Source organism: Varanus komodoensis, unplaced genomic scaffold (assembly GCF_004798865.1).
Source record: "Varanus komodoensis strain SLA01 unplaced genomic scaffold, ASM479886v1 scaffold40, whole genome shotgun sequence".
Lineage (NCBI taxonomy): Eukaryota > Metazoa > Chordata > Lepidosauria > Squamata > Varanidae > Varanus > Varanus komodoensis.
In genome coordinates this window covers 3,432,663-3,449,475 of record NW_025335942.1, presented here as the reverse complement: position 1 = coordinate 3,449,475, position 16,813 = coordinate 3,432,663, and the positions used below count along the sequence as shown (strand labels likewise).

General features: G+C 40.3%; 1 protein-coding gene across 11 annotated transcripts in view; it reads left to right on the top strand.

Annotated features, from left to right (window-relative positions):
- The window catches only part of SLC12A7 (solute carrier family 12 member 7), a 100,785-nt gene that overhangs the window by 44,561 nt on the left and 39,411 nt on the right, over nucleotides 1-16,813 (top strand). For 9 of the 11 annotated variants that reach the window (XM_044442975.1, XM_044442977.1, XM_044442976.1 and 6 more), the window contains exons 2-7: nucleotides 3,092-3,186; nucleotides 4,840-4,962; nucleotides 7,434-7,580; nucleotides 11,282-11,336; nucleotides 14,820-14,950; nucleotides 15,963-16,189. In XM_044442975.1, the coding sequence (XP_044298910.1) occupies nucleotides 3,092-3,186; nucleotides 4,840-4,962; nucleotides 7,434-7,580; nucleotides 11,282-11,336; nucleotides 14,820-14,950; nucleotides 15,963-16,189 (778 nt within the window). The remainder of the gene's footprint in view (nucleotides 1-3,091; nucleotides 3,187-4,839; nucleotides 4,963-7,433; nucleotides 7,581-11,281; nucleotides 11,337-14,819; nucleotides 14,951-15,962; nucleotides 16,190-16,813) is intronic. The other 2 variants (XM_044442978.1, XM_044442984.1) reach the window with 1 other exon arrangement.

Below are 16,813 nucleotides of genomic sequence, written 5' to 3'. Positions count from 1 at the left end.
GAGGATTGCTGGAAGGTCTTGCTGTTTGGTACCCAGCTTAGCTGCAGGTTTCTGGGTGAAGATGTGTACCTGGGATGCTCTTTATCGCGAAACATTTGCCTGTTCTCTGACTTCAGGCAGCATCTTCAATTTGCCAAATGTGCTACCTGCTTATTGGCACCTGCCTGTGCTGCTAAATCTAAACAGAAATATGGTATCTTCTTGGCATGAAACAAATACATTATTCTGAAAGCCACCTGTTAGCTTATCTGCTTTAACCCCTGCAAAATAGATACGGGATTTGTCCTGCCTGTTTTTGAAACATTGATTCATAGCTTGATTGTGTTTTGCAGTGTTGATGTTTGGAAGTGTTACACATAAAATATGTCTAGGCAAACATATTAAAGTGTTTTTATTACTTCCAAGCTTGTAAACACGTATAGTGATATTAACCTAGACTGTATGTTAATGGCTTTCCTTGTGTGTATTATTTTTGGAAGGAGAAACTGGTTGAAAGGTTTGTTGCTTTGTTCGGTTGTGACTTCTTCTGTTTTGGGATGATGAAAGTATAACAAAAGGGGTAAAAGGAGCAAGCAGAAGTCTTACTGTGCATAATACGAGGTCGTGGAGTGGAGTTGGTGGAGTGCAGAGTAAGCAGAAAAATACATGCGTTGAGCATTGTAAGAATCTATAGGTTTGTTTCCAGCACTGGAGCCACACCATGGAGCATAACAGAGGTGGTGGGGAGGTGCCTCTTCCCATACTTTCTGGTCTTGCAAAGCATTTCTAAGAACGTGGGGCTATTCCCACATGGCAATGGCCCATGGGTTAAATAAACCATCTTCCAGGGACAAGTGGGAAATACTGGGCAGGTTCACACAATCAGGGAAGTAAGATAAGTCGCTGTAGTCCATTTTGCTGCGCCATGTGAGCCACTGAATTCTTGTAATTGCCCACCCATATGGCAATGGCTTGAACCCGTGTCCCCCACCCCCAGCACTGGACACTTGAACAGTCGAATCTCGGCTCCTTCATAGGTGGCCAGGCGTGATACAAAACCCCAGTTCCATTAATGCAACTGAAAATTTATTTATTTATTTATGTATTTATGTATTTATGTATTTATTTATTTATTTATTTAGAGCATTTATATGCCATCCCATCACATAGCCTCGGGACGGCTTACATAAATAAAATAAAACATAATCCAGATAAAATCTAGATTCACCCTGGCTGCATATTAAAACCTATAAACTGATATTTATTGAAATTATTATTCAATTATTATTATTATTATTTCAAAAATTATTGAAATATCGTTGAAATAAAAAGGTCTTAGCCTGGCACCAAAAAAACAAATAACGACGGCGCCAGACGGACCTCTCTGGGGAGCGCGTTCCACTTTAGTGGCCACTTTTCCTTGGGACAGGTGCTGTCGCAAGGAAGACTGCAGCGGTAAAGCTCACGTGGTAAAAATGTTGTGGCAATGGAAACAATGAACACACAGCAGCATCAAAAAGTTCCACATGCAACTAGGGCTCCTGCCCAGTCTGGTAAAACTTAATCAGAAGAAGGCCCAGGTGAAGTCTTGGAGGCTTTCCCAAAAGACTGCGATGATTAGCCCAGGCAAATCAGTGGGAACTTGCGTTGGGATCAGAACTAGAGTCCCTTCTACAAAAGGAAGTAACACTTCCTGATCTACCCACCAGCTAGGATTTCTGCTCCACATACTTCATGCCAAAAAGGGACAGAAGAGTTGGACAGATTCTAGACCCGAAAAACATAATTCTGGACCTAAACCCTACATCACAAAACAGTCAGATGACTGGCTTTGTCCTCAACCTTCCCATGATGCATATGGGGGCTTGGTTTGACTGCATAGACTTGGAGGGTGCTGTGGAGCACTCTTAACAGTGTTATTTGCTAGCATGCCGGGTGCTGCGACTGACTTAGACCAGGCCTTTGCACGTCCTGAAGAGCTTTTCCAATACAGCTAGAGAAGAGAGACAAAGTCTGGAGGGAGTATAAAAGGACGTTTGTGCCAGCGCTAAGTAAACAGTTCAAAACCAGAATCCCATGGGCCGTCTCTCGTCTTTGCCGGCTTCTCTAAACAACCTACTGCTTTCAGCTCTGCGGCTCATTCAGATGTCAGCATTCATTTCAGACTTCTCTTGTGGATACCATTTTCATAAAGAAAGGGCAGGCATTTACGGTGCTGAGAGAATTTAACTGTGGGGAGGAGGTGGCATCGCTTGTTAATATGCCAGAAAAAAGTCAAGAGACGATAATTAAATGGTTGTGGGTTTAAATATTTATTTCCAATATTATTTTTCAGAATGATGAATACTGGTTTGGCGGGATTATATCCATTTAATTAGGATAATGCTTTTTGGTATATTTGCAGCTATTACAAATCAAAGTTGGAATAAAAATGCTAGGGATTAGAAATATTTTTGTAGCATACAAGGGAAAATTGTTTATCTTGAGCATAAATGCAGTGTAGAACGAAGATCTGCTTGCAAAAACTGTAATGTGTTCTTTCCTTGCCATTTCGTAAAAGTTTCTGTCAGCACCAAAGCATCTTTGGAAGAACCTGGCGGCTATGCATTGTTCTCTGCAGCTGCTTTGCCATTTGTTCTTAATGGACAATGTAAAGGGGTAATTTCACGTGAACCGACTGTGCACATACATTAGATTTTCGAGCAGTGGGGCTTGTGTAGAAGCACAAACAATTGAGTGCAGGAACCGGAGCTGTGAAAGTGGGTTAGATTTTCTTTTTCTTTTTCCTCATGAGTGTAGATCTTGCTACATCTACAGAACTTTTTGCTCCCATGTTAAATCCTCTCGCAGTTACATGTGAATATACTTTAAGGAAAAGCAGATAAATAGGCTTGTTTTTGTTATCGAGCCTTTAATGTCTTTTTCATTGTTTTGAAAGTAAAACACCTGAATTAACACAGATTGTGTAAGCCCCATTTAGTTATAAGCATGATTAAACTAAAACTGAGGCAGATCTATCACATGCAAAAATATGAAACTTGTAGACTTCTTTATAGGTACTCTTAAATATGGTGATGATAAACCTGTGATTCTGCTTGTTGTTCCATGATAGGTGATGGAATCGCAAGGGAGAGCAGTCCATTTATCAACAATGCACGTTCAGAAAGAGAAAATGTCTATGAAGGAAAAAATATGGCTCTTTTTGAGGTAATTTTAATAATTTATTTTCCTGAATTCTGCTACTAATACTGCATTTGACATGCTTTATTGATACAGAAGGCACAACACTTGCCATTTGCTTAAAATCGATTGTGTAAGACCAGTTCCAAATTGAATATATCAAAAGAGAAAGATATTTCATCAGACTAAATAAAGTTATACATTAATAACTTTGGTCCTACATTTGTATATGAACACACAAAATCATCCTTTATTGCACGATTGCATCTATAGCTTCTGACAAATTTCTGATTGACCTGATTTCTCAATTTTCTCAAATAAAAGCTCGAACATTGTACGAGATTAATTTTATTTACATACCAATGTGTGTAAATAATGTGCTGCCCACTTTAATTCCATGTACAATGCATTTTACCACAACAGAAGATGGACAGACCTTGTTTCCCCCACAAGAAATGTCCTGCAGAATCGTTAAGGACATCTTTTTGTGGCATTCATTTTATAAATTAAAGACTCGGGTGTAGTTTTCCATGCTAGATATCTGAACTCCCTAATTACATGTTAAGACAGAAAGCAGTTCTGTAACTCTCAGCTTTCCCCAGCCATCATGGGGAATGGTATGATTTTTCTGCCTAAGATGCATAGGATTGAAAGACACTTTCTTGGACTTCAATCTTATGGTATTTGTATGGGGATCCTAAAAACCAAAGGAAGTTCTGATCTCATACGCCCTCTTCCGACTTCCCCAGTAACATCTGCCGCACTTGGGTCTCTGGTGGCAAAGCTTTAGCAATGGAAAAGACAAACAGGAAGCAGACACGGAGTGATCTTGATGTTACCCAACATTTGATGGTGGAGATGAGTAATTCTGCACCGGAGGTAGAATTCACGCTTTCCCTCTCATTGGCCGCAATGGGAAGGCAAGTCATTAATGCAGTGTAATGGAAAGGAAAGGAAGAAAATGGTTCTCCCCACATTCAGGTTCACTGGCTCAGAAGGGTTCTGGATGCGGCAGACGTTCTGCCTGCATATTTTCACAGCTAACAGTGGTGTGATTCCTCAACTAAGGGCCCTCAAATTGACTGGGTTCTAATGTGATAAACCACCCTCAAGGGTGGAGTGTGAGTTTGAAAGGACTCATCAAAGATGAAGAAGGGTTTGAAAGGACTCCATTTTGGTCGTGTGGATAACGTCCAAAGAGCCACTATGCATGCTCTGAACGCCATCCCACTGGAAGACTTCCAGGAACCCTATGAAGAATGGAAAAATCTCTGGAAGCATTGCGTTGCCTACTTTGAAGGAGACAACATTCAATTGTATAATTTTTCAATAAAAAAATTTATAAAATACCATTCTCATCACTTTCTGGTCACACCTCTTATAGCTTACTCCATGGCATTCACAGAAATTCACAGAAAACTCTGACACGGTTGTCTTCATTCAGTAACCTTCCTGTGTTTTTCCACTGCTGCTTCGGTGATCGTTCTTCCTGAAAATAAAATTGTTAAGAAGGAAAAGATGGAAAAAGTAGTTTTTTAAACTGTATAACCCTAGGAACCTATGTTTGAAAAACTTACCTGGGTTTTAGCTTAAATTTATGGTGATCTCTGTGTTTGCTTTAAAATGTGCTCTTATTTACCAGGATGATGTTCATTAACAAGTTTTTCTAAACCCAAACAGGAAGAAATGGATAGCAATCCCATGGTATCTTCTCTTCTCAATAAGCTAGCAAATTACACAAATGTTACTCAGGGAGTCGTAGAACACGAAGAAGATGAAGACAGCAAACGTAAAGAAATCAAGGTACAAATGCTAACAATATCATAATTGATCATTTTCAGCATAAAATTTAGCACTATGGCTTCTGCCTTGGAAAGCTGACTGCTAGCTGTATACCATGTGTCTTATGAGGCAATGAAAATAAGATTTTTTTTCTCCTGGTATTAGTAGGTCCCTTCACATCTAATGGGGGCAAGTCATGGGTTAATTAGCCCCAGGTTTGCTGTGGAACATTGTGCCTGAAGTGCAGCCTTCACAGTTCAGGTACAATGTCTGGGCCGAGTCTGTGTGTTTTAGCAGTTGGGTCTTTAGCCGACGATTCACCTATATTTTCTGGATTCAGATGGAAACTTGCGGATTCAGGTGCAGCTCCCAAGCCAGCTGAATATTCAAAATAGTCACAGCCCATGCAAGGATAAATTGTGGGTTAATTAACATGTGACTTTCCATCACAATGTGTGAACCAGTATGTGCCTGTGTTTTGTTTTGCATCAGCATCTTCAACAGGAAAATTGAGGCGTTGCTTGTGATCAGCAATATAAAACACAAGGTTACATCTAAGGTGGATGGCCTTAGAATCCAAAATACAGACCATATTTCCTCTTTATCTTGCACATTTTCATTGGTTGTAAAGAGGGACAGAGTCGTTGGAGATTGCAAGAGGCAATTGCAGTATGAGTTTGGCATTATTTCAGTCCAGTGAAAACAGTGCAGTGGAGACAAAAGGAACAGGTGCCCTCGCACTCTTGCTGTGAGGGTAATTGCAGCTTGCTGAGAGCACCTTTGATATATTTCATGATTTCAGGCTTGTGAAATTGAACCTCTTAAATTGCAGCACCTCATAGCCAATGCTCTCTAGGTGGTTCACACCAATTCACAAAGTCCAACTGCAAAATTGTAACATGCAGCATTTAAAACAATCTAATAGGTTAGTCCCTAAAATGTTTGTATTTTAGTGGGTAATGTTTTTAAACATTTTACAGTTTGCATGTTTTAAGTCTGCTGTCAGTGTTCTTGAACCTTTTTTTTAAAGAAAGGTATCTAAAAATAAATAAAATGAATCATGTCCCATCTATAGCTACAGGGGACTATAGCTATAACTAAAAGGGAATTATTCTTCAGTTTTTTAATTGAACAATATCAAAACAAAATCCAAACCATACCGTTAAAGAAGAAAAAAAGGAGCAAAACAAAAACATTACATTTTTTGAGTAAAATGTAAAAAAGACCCATAGCACTAATTACATCTCTCTTCCTCCCTCCCCTGCCTCTCTGCAAATACATAACAGAGCATATTATTATTTAAAAATATATGTGCAGACTTCATCAAAGGCACTCCAAATATCCATGTAGTTATCCAAGCATAGATTATACCTTGAGGATATGCATTCACAAATAGAACATTTCATTAAATCCTCCATCCACTGTGTTATTGAAGGTAGCTGTTTATCCTTCCAAAATTATAATATTGTTTTTAAATGATGCAAAGAATCCATTTACATTGTGATGAATTCCCAGAGATGGGTAGGTAATTCAAAAGAACACACGTCTCCTTGTATATTAAAGAACTTTCCATCACAAGATGTATGTGAATTATTACCTCCTACCAAAAGGAAATGCCATTGGGCATTGCCAAAACATATGAAGAGGAAACGAAGCATTAGCAGCATTGCATCTCCAACAGCTGGCTAATTTAATTAGGCCCATATCAAAAAGACACGCCATCAAATTTTGCTGCATTAAGTGTAGCCAAAGACCTCATGCAAAATTAATTATGATGCCTTCCATTTATTGGTGAAGATGGGTGTTGGGTTCATTATCCCATTCTTGGTTTAAGATGCCAAATAGCATATTTATTGACTGAGAATAGATATTTTTAGGGACGCATTGTCATTGTTCAGCCTCAGTCAGCCCTTCCCAGAAAACGGCTGAAGCTGTAAAAGCGGCAGGACCAAACTGGGTTTTGCCATTTGTTTCGATGGCAAATAATGCCATGCAGCAGTTGGTGATGGGCATGCAAAGGAGAAAATGGCAGAAAACCACCATTGGGACCAAGATCAGCCTGTCTGCCAAACAGATGTTTTCCTGCCATTTTAAAAGCTGAATTCCTCCTTATAGAGAAATTAATATCCCGTGGAATTCCTTTTGCAAGGGAAGCCACAGAGACGAAACATCCAGACCATCAGAGAAAGTAGCAATGAAATTATCATCTCCCAAAATGTGCTCTCAAAGGGTGCTCTTGTCATATTTTCCTGAATAGCAACTCTACTGGGAACTGTGTGGCATTTTATCACGGTGCGATGTAAGCTGTGCCGAAATTCTCTGGAAGATTCTGAATGTTTCTGTGTGTGTAGTTAAATGCTACCAGTTTTGTTCCATGTCGGGAGAACATCTCAGTTTTGTGGGAGACTAGTTTCTTTTAAGAAAAGGCAGTCTTGTCTAATCAGGAACTCTGGTCGGAAAAGATGCCCCTGTGTTTCGTCTCACATTTTCAGGCACCACGGATGGGCACATTCATTGGCGTCTACTTGCCCTGTCTGCAGAATATTTTGGGAGTCATCCTATTCCTTCGACTGACGTGGATTGTGGGTACTGCAGGGGTGCTTGAATCTTTCATCATCGTATTCATGTGCTGTGCTGGCGTAAGTCCAACTTGTGTATTCCCTGATGCTTAGCTACATCTTACTCTTCCTTCAGACTTTTCTTTTTTTCTTTTTTTTAAATAAGTTTTATTTGAAATTATAATCCTAAAAAACAAAACTACAAACAACATCCATCATCAAAAACATAGAGCCCGCTGGGTCAGCCCCACACCCTTCTTTTTCCATTTATGATAACTTAAAAACATATTTAAATCTATGCGAAGTCCCATTTCTCTAGCCAATAATAAAAAGAGTCCCAAGTTTGATAGAAGTCAGTATCTTCCTTCTCCTTCAGTGATAAAGTCAATCCATCCATTTCTGCACAGTCCAGGATCTTTTTTAGAATCAGTTCATCAGTGGGTAGTTCTTCACTTTTCCAGTGTTGAGCGGTCTTCCTTCAGACTTTTCTGTTTTCTCCTGGTAATGCTGCTCAAGAAGCTGGGAAGAAACCATTTAGAGTAAGCAAAACTAAACTAACTCTAGTCTGTTGGAGGAAGGATATCTTTTAACGTTTTCTATATCTCTAAGCCAAAAAACCACCTTTTTTAAGACTAGGGATTTTCATAAATGAGAACTTCCCTCAATTCAAAAACAGAATTCAGTACCAATTTAGCTGTAGTTTAAAAATAGAACTAGACTGTAGCCTTTTGATGCAATGGAAAGGAAGGCCTGTGCCAAGGAAGGGCTAGACAATAAGCTAATTTCTCCTTTGTCTCAGGATGCAGTCTTCAGTCAATCATCCTTCACTATTGGAGTAAAGGATGATAAGGATGGGAAACTGCAGGCTTTCTGTGTCAAGAGGAGGGCTTAATTGTTTCTGTGGTCCAGAAATTAAAGCAATGCACTTCTGCTTCAATAGAGGAGTCCTAGAGCCCCCGTTCCCATCCTGATATGCTGACAATTTCCCAGGAATATTCTACCCTCTAGGACATCTCCTTTTCCTACCATGCCAGTCCCGGAAGCTGGAGGGATAATGCCCCCAGTGGAGTGAATACCTCAGGAAAAAAGAACGGCCATTTGAACTGGATGCCAATCTCTTCCAAGAAGACTTGGCCTCAGACACACACCTTTGGCCCTCCTCAGTAAGCTCCCAACCGGTGCTAGAGCGACACTCTGGGTGGCTGATGGAGCTGGTGGTGGTGAGCAAACCCATGTCTCCACCTTATGCTGCCTACATGCACCATCTTCTAGTCTATCAATCCCTACGAAGCAACCTAAGTTGGGAATGGTTTACCTCAGTTTCCCTCTCCAGTGGCTCTCTCCCTGCTCAGTCCCTTTTCTGTTGGTGTCAGACATTGACAAGAGAACAGGTTCAAAAGGACGGGCTATTTGAATGACTTCCATACCAAAGCAAGGATCAACACACTTGCAGAATACACATTCAGTTGCTACAGCTCTCAACATTCTCTGCCCTTCACACTATGAGTAGTGAATGTATTATTCTGTCTGGTACAACAAGGACCGTGAGTATGTGATTCCATGTTAAACTTGGCATGTTGTTTCCAGGGTGTGTTTTGTGTGCAGCAACTTCCTCATTGTTTCAGCTAAGCCTTTGGCTTTCTCGTTTGGTGTTCAAAACCATGAAATAGATCATAAATTGAAGTAAATCATAAACTGATCTTAAGGAGGTGAAGAAGTACATGTGGAGGCTTAAATTACTCCATTCATATCTGCTTTCCATTGAAGGGATTAAAAGCTATTTAAAATAATAATTTCCAAAAATTGCAGAAAACTGCCTAGCAAGTTGTGGATTGCGTTGCTGTCTTTGACATTCTTTTAAAAACAGTGTTGTTTTAAAACATAAGCTCTTTCTGAGCAACAATCCTATTTTTAGTCTTCACGAAATGGAAACCTGGATCAGATACAATCTCCTACCTTTGAGGAGGGCAACCAAGGTACCTGTATAATACTGGTTAGAGCACAACATTATCTCAATTAATTCTTGATTAATCTACATTAGGGTCTTGTAGTATCCCTGGATTTACTTACCATGAAACACTTAAAATGCATAATCCTTATTTATCTGTTTAACTGGATTATATAAAGGTCATTAAGGCTTCATGTTTTTTCTCTCTTTCGTTTTATCTTGGACATAGGCAGTATGAGAGAGAGAGTCTAATTTTCAGGGAGAGTTAATTTGTGCAAGGAGGTCATAAATAGGGTATGAAGGCAAATGGGTCCTTCCCCAACAGCTGATTGGCTTGCAGGCAGGTTGGACACGTTCCCTTCACTTTTGTTTCCAACTGTTCTGGTTTAAAATAGCAACATAATTTCCTAACAGCTCATGAGGTAAGATTTTGTTTCCAGCTTCAGAGCCAACGGAATGGGCTTTGTGTCTCTGGAGTGATTTGGGCAAAAGACAGCAACTGTCTGACCCATGCCGTGTTTTCTTCCATCTTGCAGAATGATTTCTTTCTTCCTGAAAGAACAAACCCATTTTTTCTGACTGTCATCCTGGTAGAGTTGATGGATTTGAATATATAGGTTTGCCTTTTGGTTTTTCTGGTAGCTAGATGATAAAATACATGATATTTCCTTTTTTCCCCCTTTTATTTTGGTTCAGGGTATGTGAAACTATAGCATACCATTCCAACAATTTCATACTTCCCCAAAACCAAATGCCCCTTTTGAAAATGTGCTTTTCAATATACGTAGTTTCATTCTTGTGGGTTAGTCTTACAGGTTGTGATACAAACACCGCTTTGCGCTCTTGCAACTAAACTTCCCCTGCTTTCCATTTGAGCAGTTACGGGAAACTCTTTAAAGAAGGAAGTATAAGACAGGCAGACTCAGGGGCATTTGTAATGGCTCAGTTGATTCACATGGCCAAAACTTCAGCTGCTCTAAGGGATTTTGATACCCGGGATTGTAAATACCTAGTCCTTCAGTTGACAGAGAAGGGAAACTTGCAGTAAGGATTGCATTAATTTTGCCCCATGAATGGTTTGTAACACTGGTGAATATTGGGCTCTGAACTTGAAAGGAAGAATGGATTGCAGGAATGTATAGATGACATAGCAAAGGGGATTTGTCTGTTAGGTGAGGTTGCATGGGTGATGGAGCGTCCCACTATCCCATGCCGGAGATCTGTTGATTGACCAGCTACACCAGAGATGAGAAATAGTGCATTGTATTGGTGCCAAGTAAATGCCTTAGATTCTACCTTTCCTTGAACCAGGTGCTTCACTTGCAAAAGCATGTCTTCTGGAAAGATAAACAGATGCTGCTGATAACACCATGTGTTACCTGAGAGTCAGTGTGGTGTAGTGGTTAAGAGCACAGGACTGGGACTCAGGAGATCCGGGTTCTAGTCCCCACTCGCCACGGAGCCAACAAAACTGGGCCAATCATGGACTCTCAGTCTGATCTACCTCACAGGGTTGTTGTGGGGATAAGATTGACAGCAGCAGGAGGGGACTGATGTAAGCTGCTTTGAGCCTGCTATTTAAAAAGTGGGATATAAATCTGATAAACACATGTGTACGAGATTGTGCGTTTATAGTTCCTAGCGCTCTAGAATTTTATATGCGTGCTTTTTAGATGCTCGTACTTCTCAGAGACCTTTATCTCCCTGAACTGCCAGTGTGAGCCTGACAAGGGACAGGGGCTCCTTCCCCAAGCAGGCTGGCTGCCAACAGTGACCTTTTCCGAAGCCCGCAAGCAGCACGCTCCAATATCACCTTTCGGTTTGTGTTTTGCAGACGATGCTGACTGCAATATCGATGAGTGCGATAGCCACAAACGGGGTGGTTCCAGGCAAGTAGAAATTTTTGCTGGCACCTTACAGGATGTTCAAGACACTTCACGAAGGATTGCCGGCACCTCGTGCCCTGCCTGACTCCAGCAGGCAGCAGCCGTGCGCTGGTGTTCTTCACACAGACACACAGCGCCTTCCACGCTCGAGGCGTTAGGGACTTGGCGCATCCTGTTGGAATTGGACCTCTCAGTGGGAACTTGTCTCCTGAATCCCATTGCACTGAAATCCAAGAAGTCCAAAAAGCAGAAGCCAGAAAGCGGTGCTGTACGAATAGATACAGAGTCCGCCAAAAAAAAGGCATACACACTTCTGGGAAGGAAAAACTTGTAAAAATCTTTGAAGACTAAATTTATGGAGACATTATGAGATTAATGCAAGTTACCTTTGGCCTCTACAATGACTAGAGGTGCTCAAAGTGGTGGCCATTAGTCAAAGTGCTCAAAGAGTCCATTAGTTTTGCAGCACATGCATTCATTCATTCATTCATTCATTTATTAAAACATTTCTATGCCGCCCCTTGCCAAAGCCTCGGGGTGGCTCACAGCACCAAATAAAATACAATAAAATACAAACATAGCAATATAAAATTAACAATATAAAAGAAGTCGCCCTGGCGGACCCTGTAGTTGATCATTTTCATAATCAACATTATATTTGGGATGCTACAATATTCTGCATTCATGCTTCGGTATGTTTGGGTATCTGTGAAGATGCTTGAAAAATCATATGCATTTCATGTCTGATAAACAAAATGGAAAACCAAAGACAGATGAGTGTAGAAAAAGATTTTCACCATCTCACTAGTAAGTTATATTTTAATATAACTGTGGATAAACCATGTTTGATGGATACTAATATGAATAATCAATTTAAACAATTTTGAATATATTTTGTTTCAGAGGATAGCTATTTGGTTTTTGAGTGGGGTATATTGCAGCTGTTTGATAATACAGCAGATTTAGAAGTAAATTATGTCATTTTTTGAATGAACATTTTCCATGAAATTGAACATCCAACTGAGAGTAAGTCCTGCTGAATTTAACTGTATGTACTTCTGAATTCTGCCTTGCACTCAAAGAAATTTATCACCAGGTCCAATTTCCTTTGAATTGATACATAGCACTCTTGTATCAATTTAAAGTGGTGGGAATTGCTAGGAAATGCAGTCCAGTTCAGGGTAAAGAACCTTTTTGGCTGCACAAGCATACCCAAAGATAATTCTTGGACATTATCCCTTCTGGCATACAAGATATATTTCCGTTGCAGGTACAGAATCTCCATGCAATTGTTTTCAGACTTGTAAACAACAATTCAAGATATTTAAACTTTAAATACCCAGCAAAGTAGATTGAAATGTGTTTAAATTGTTTTTATCTCATCAAGAATTCCTCCATTCCTAATCTATTCAAGGTCCTTCTCTCTGCACTTCCTGCTACAGCCCAGCTGTACTCTGCCCTAGCTACACAAAATCTATAGCATTTCCTTGGGCATATCTATAGTCAAAATTGCTGTCTAAGATTGCAAAGTCAAACTGTTCCAGTTACAACGCTAATAAAATGCTAGATATGCCACAGAACCCTATGCAGAAATATTATAATAATCTGATTAAACGGAGCAAATCACCACTGGGTATACATCTGAATATGCATAGCAAAATGCTGCAGCCCAGCCCATTTGGTTCGTGTTGCTTATTCATGAGGCTGAAATTGTATGTGATACAGATGGCAACAAGCCAACAAACTCCTGCGATGTTTTGGAAGACCATGCCGGTGGGCCAGGACCTTCTGGTGTCATTTTCGAGTGATTCCCACACCTAGCAATTGGTGCAGTAGAAGTTCAGTCCAGAGCTAAAGCAGATTCTAAGGATTTGGGAAGTTACGGCCTTTCCTCCATACAGTTGGCTGAGTAGAGGATTGATTCAGTTTATATTTGTACCCAAGGACTACCTCTTACTGCCCTTCAAAATAAGAGCTTCAAAAAAAGGCACGCGATCTCTGCAGTCCACAAATGCATAGTGTTCCTGCCTTTTTGACTTAATGGATGTGATCAGATCACTCTTGTAACACAAAAACATTTCCCAGACGGAGCGACTGCACCCGACTGTCCATCACACTCTCTTCCACTATTTCCTCATCCCCCTTGGCTTGTGAACATCAATTCTGCAGTTATTGTTCCAGCAATAATCTTAGCAAGCTCCTTCTTAGTGCTACCTGATACCTACTTTATTATAACTAAGCATTACTTCAGCCAATTAGCCAGAGCAAAACACAGCGTGAGACCTTTTGCTCTTGGCAGATTAGGTAGGCTTCTTGAAGTTGCAACTTGCTAAGACGACTTTTCAGGTATTGTTTGCTTCCAAGTACAACTGATCATTCCTGGATAAGGGGGTATTAGATTCTTAATATTGCTCCTGGAGCGAGGGTGGGGGCAGGATTGGCTTCCTATGTGCTTGGGAAGGGGCTCATTCGATCAGGGGAATGATGCAACTTTCTGAAGGACCTTCTACATCTTGCCCTCGCAGGACCTTAACCGCCTGGTCCTAAAAGGGCTGCACACCCACACTTTCAGGAAACTGCATTAGCAGGAAGCAGCTCCACAGGCCGGGACTAAGTCCCAGGGCGAAAGGAACCACATCGAGTGCGCTTCACTGCTCGGAAGGCGTGTAGGTGAAGTAGCGGATCAGTGGAGCCCAGAGTAAATCCACTCCAGGAAATACAGTTCCTATGCCACATTTCTCCCTTTTAGCTGATTTTTTAAAAATCATCCACGAGGTACACTGTGATACAGAAAACTCACAACGGCCCTGCTCAAGTGATCGCCGAAACTTAAACCGATCCCAGCAACAGGCCAGGGGTTACCTGAATGCTGCTTCTCTTTCCAGGAAGCAATGTTGTCTGGGTTTGGACCACAAGCCATGCCTGGAGGGCAGCAATTTGGCAAATACTGTCCGACAGACGCCAGAGCTTAAACAAGCCATTGTGGCTTATTTAAACCATGGCTCTGTGTGGACTGGGCACTTCTGCGCCTTTTTTAATTTCTTGAAACTCTCTGTAAAAATGAAAGCCTGCTTTTACATTCTACTTCTTCTTGAGCTATATGCAAATAAAATATCGGAATTCTATAATCCACGCATGTTTTAAAAAACCCACACAGCAAAGATCATTTTTCATATTTGAAAGTCAAATCTCACGATGTTCAAATCATGGAATGAGAGTTTTCATTTCGTTGTGCTTTTCATCTCATCTTGTGCAACTAAAGGAAAGATCCAGAAGTGTAGCTGCTTCTGATGGCGGTGGCAGTACTGGTGTTGGGTATGGGCAGAAAAAAGCCCTGTTAGCTGAGACCCATGGGAAGCAATCGGACCCTTTTCTGTTGAAGCATGCCCACAACTGGGCTCTATGTCGTAGTATAAACATCTCTGGAATATACTGGGCACGTTCTGCCTCGTGCTGATGTGCGGTTTCCCAATGTCTTTTCCATAGCTGGTGGGTCATACTACATGATCTCAAGATCATTAGGACCAGAGTTTGGTGGAGCTGTGGGACTTTGCTTCTACTTGGGCACAACATTTGCAGGGGCTATGTATATTCTGGGCACAATCGAAATCCTACTGGTAAGTTGTTGTAAAGTTTCTATCCACTACTATTTTTGAGTTTCAATCAGACTTCCCCTGTTTTCTACTGAAGCACACATAACGATTGTCTAAAAATATTCACATGAAGAAGGATATCCTGTATGGATTTAGTGGAATGAGATGCTGTCTGAAATGGAGGAATGGAGGCCTTAACCATTAGGGCTGTAGGATTTTAATTGATTAATATCCTCAATTAATCTGTTGATAAAAACTGTAGATTAAAAGCACCATTTTAAAAGATCTATTTTCCCTTCTTTTTCACACATCTTCTAAAATATATGCCTGCTGTGACATGTATACCTTTTAAAAATAAAGCAAAATTGCTACTTGTTTAAGATATATTTTACTGATATGAAAATGTAACTACTTGATTAATTGACTAATGGGTTAATGATTAATTCATTGTAAAATAAAATAAACTTAATGACTAGCTTTTCCTCTGTATACTGTTACCTTGAAATTTAGAAACATAACTCTGCCTCCTGGATTGTTTAATTTATCTTTTTATTAGACTATTTGTCATGCCATGTTATATCATGTCTTACTACTGTGTTTTATCAAGAGAAAATTTATACCTAATAGCATAGATATAGTAAGCTCATTTTATATTGTCCATGTAGTCAGCTAAGATTATAAAAGAATGCGAGTTTCTATGCAGAAACAGAAAAGGAACGGGCTAATTCTGACTGCAGCCCTTCCTTTGATTTCCTGCCACTGGGAAGTGGCCCAGCTCTTTGAGTGAAAGCAAACTCCTCTGAAATATTTTTGACAATAGAAAGCACATAAACTGCCAAATATATCTCAAGATTTCCCCCTTTTTATCTACAGTGAATGAAGAGCAAACCCCCCCAACTTTCCAGATGATTAAAACCCCCTCCAGCACCAGTATTCTCCTTTGTATTGTTGCAACCTTGTGCTTCTCTAAGAATATTACTTAAATTATTTAATGCATAATTACCAGAATTGTGTTCACTGTTTCTTTCTCCTACAGAAATACATTTCCCCCAATGCTGCTATTTTTACTGGAAGTGAGGAAGCCATGTTAAACAATATGAGAGTTTATGGAACGTGCATCCTTGCTCTGATGGCAATAGTCGTTTTCGTGGGAGTCAAATACGTGAATAAGCTTGCCCTTGTCTTCTTGGCTTGCGTAATCCTTTCAATTATTGCTATTTATGCCGGGGTTATCAAAACCGCTTTTGATCCACCAGACTTTCGGTAAGTGAACAATAGCTTTTATAGATCCATGGCAACAATTAAGAGCATGTCTTGAATATTTTGAACCTAATTCAGATATGCGGGGAATAAAATCACATGCTGTGCAAACAAGCCTATGAATATTGCCTATGAATTGCTTGGTTAGGAAATTGCATGAAATTTCAGGTACTTTAAAGTCTAGACTCCCTTCCTTTGTTAATCAGGAACATGATGTTCTCCTGTGGATTTTCCCGGACTGCCCTTTGCCGTACAGACTCAAATCCCCAAACACAGTCCTTACTCCCAAGGTTTTGGCAGTAGCAGCAAGGGTGGCCATTTTTGGTACCTCCTGACTCTATGAGATCCCAGAAAATGATAAACATCACCTGACTCAGCCTAGAACTCTGTTGTTGGATGTTCTCATTGGGTGTTCTCACACCCAGTCCCACTGACTCTGCCCAGTAAGTGCATTGAGGAGAGTCCCTTCTTTTTCCAAATGTTGCATTTCTGCTGATAGTAAGAGTCACTAGTACCTCTTAAAATCTACCGCTTGGAAGGGAAATAACCACCCACTATTGTTTTGTTTTTTTTTCACTGCTTTAAGTATATAAAAAGACAAGGGGCAAACCCCCTTTCTGTTTGTGA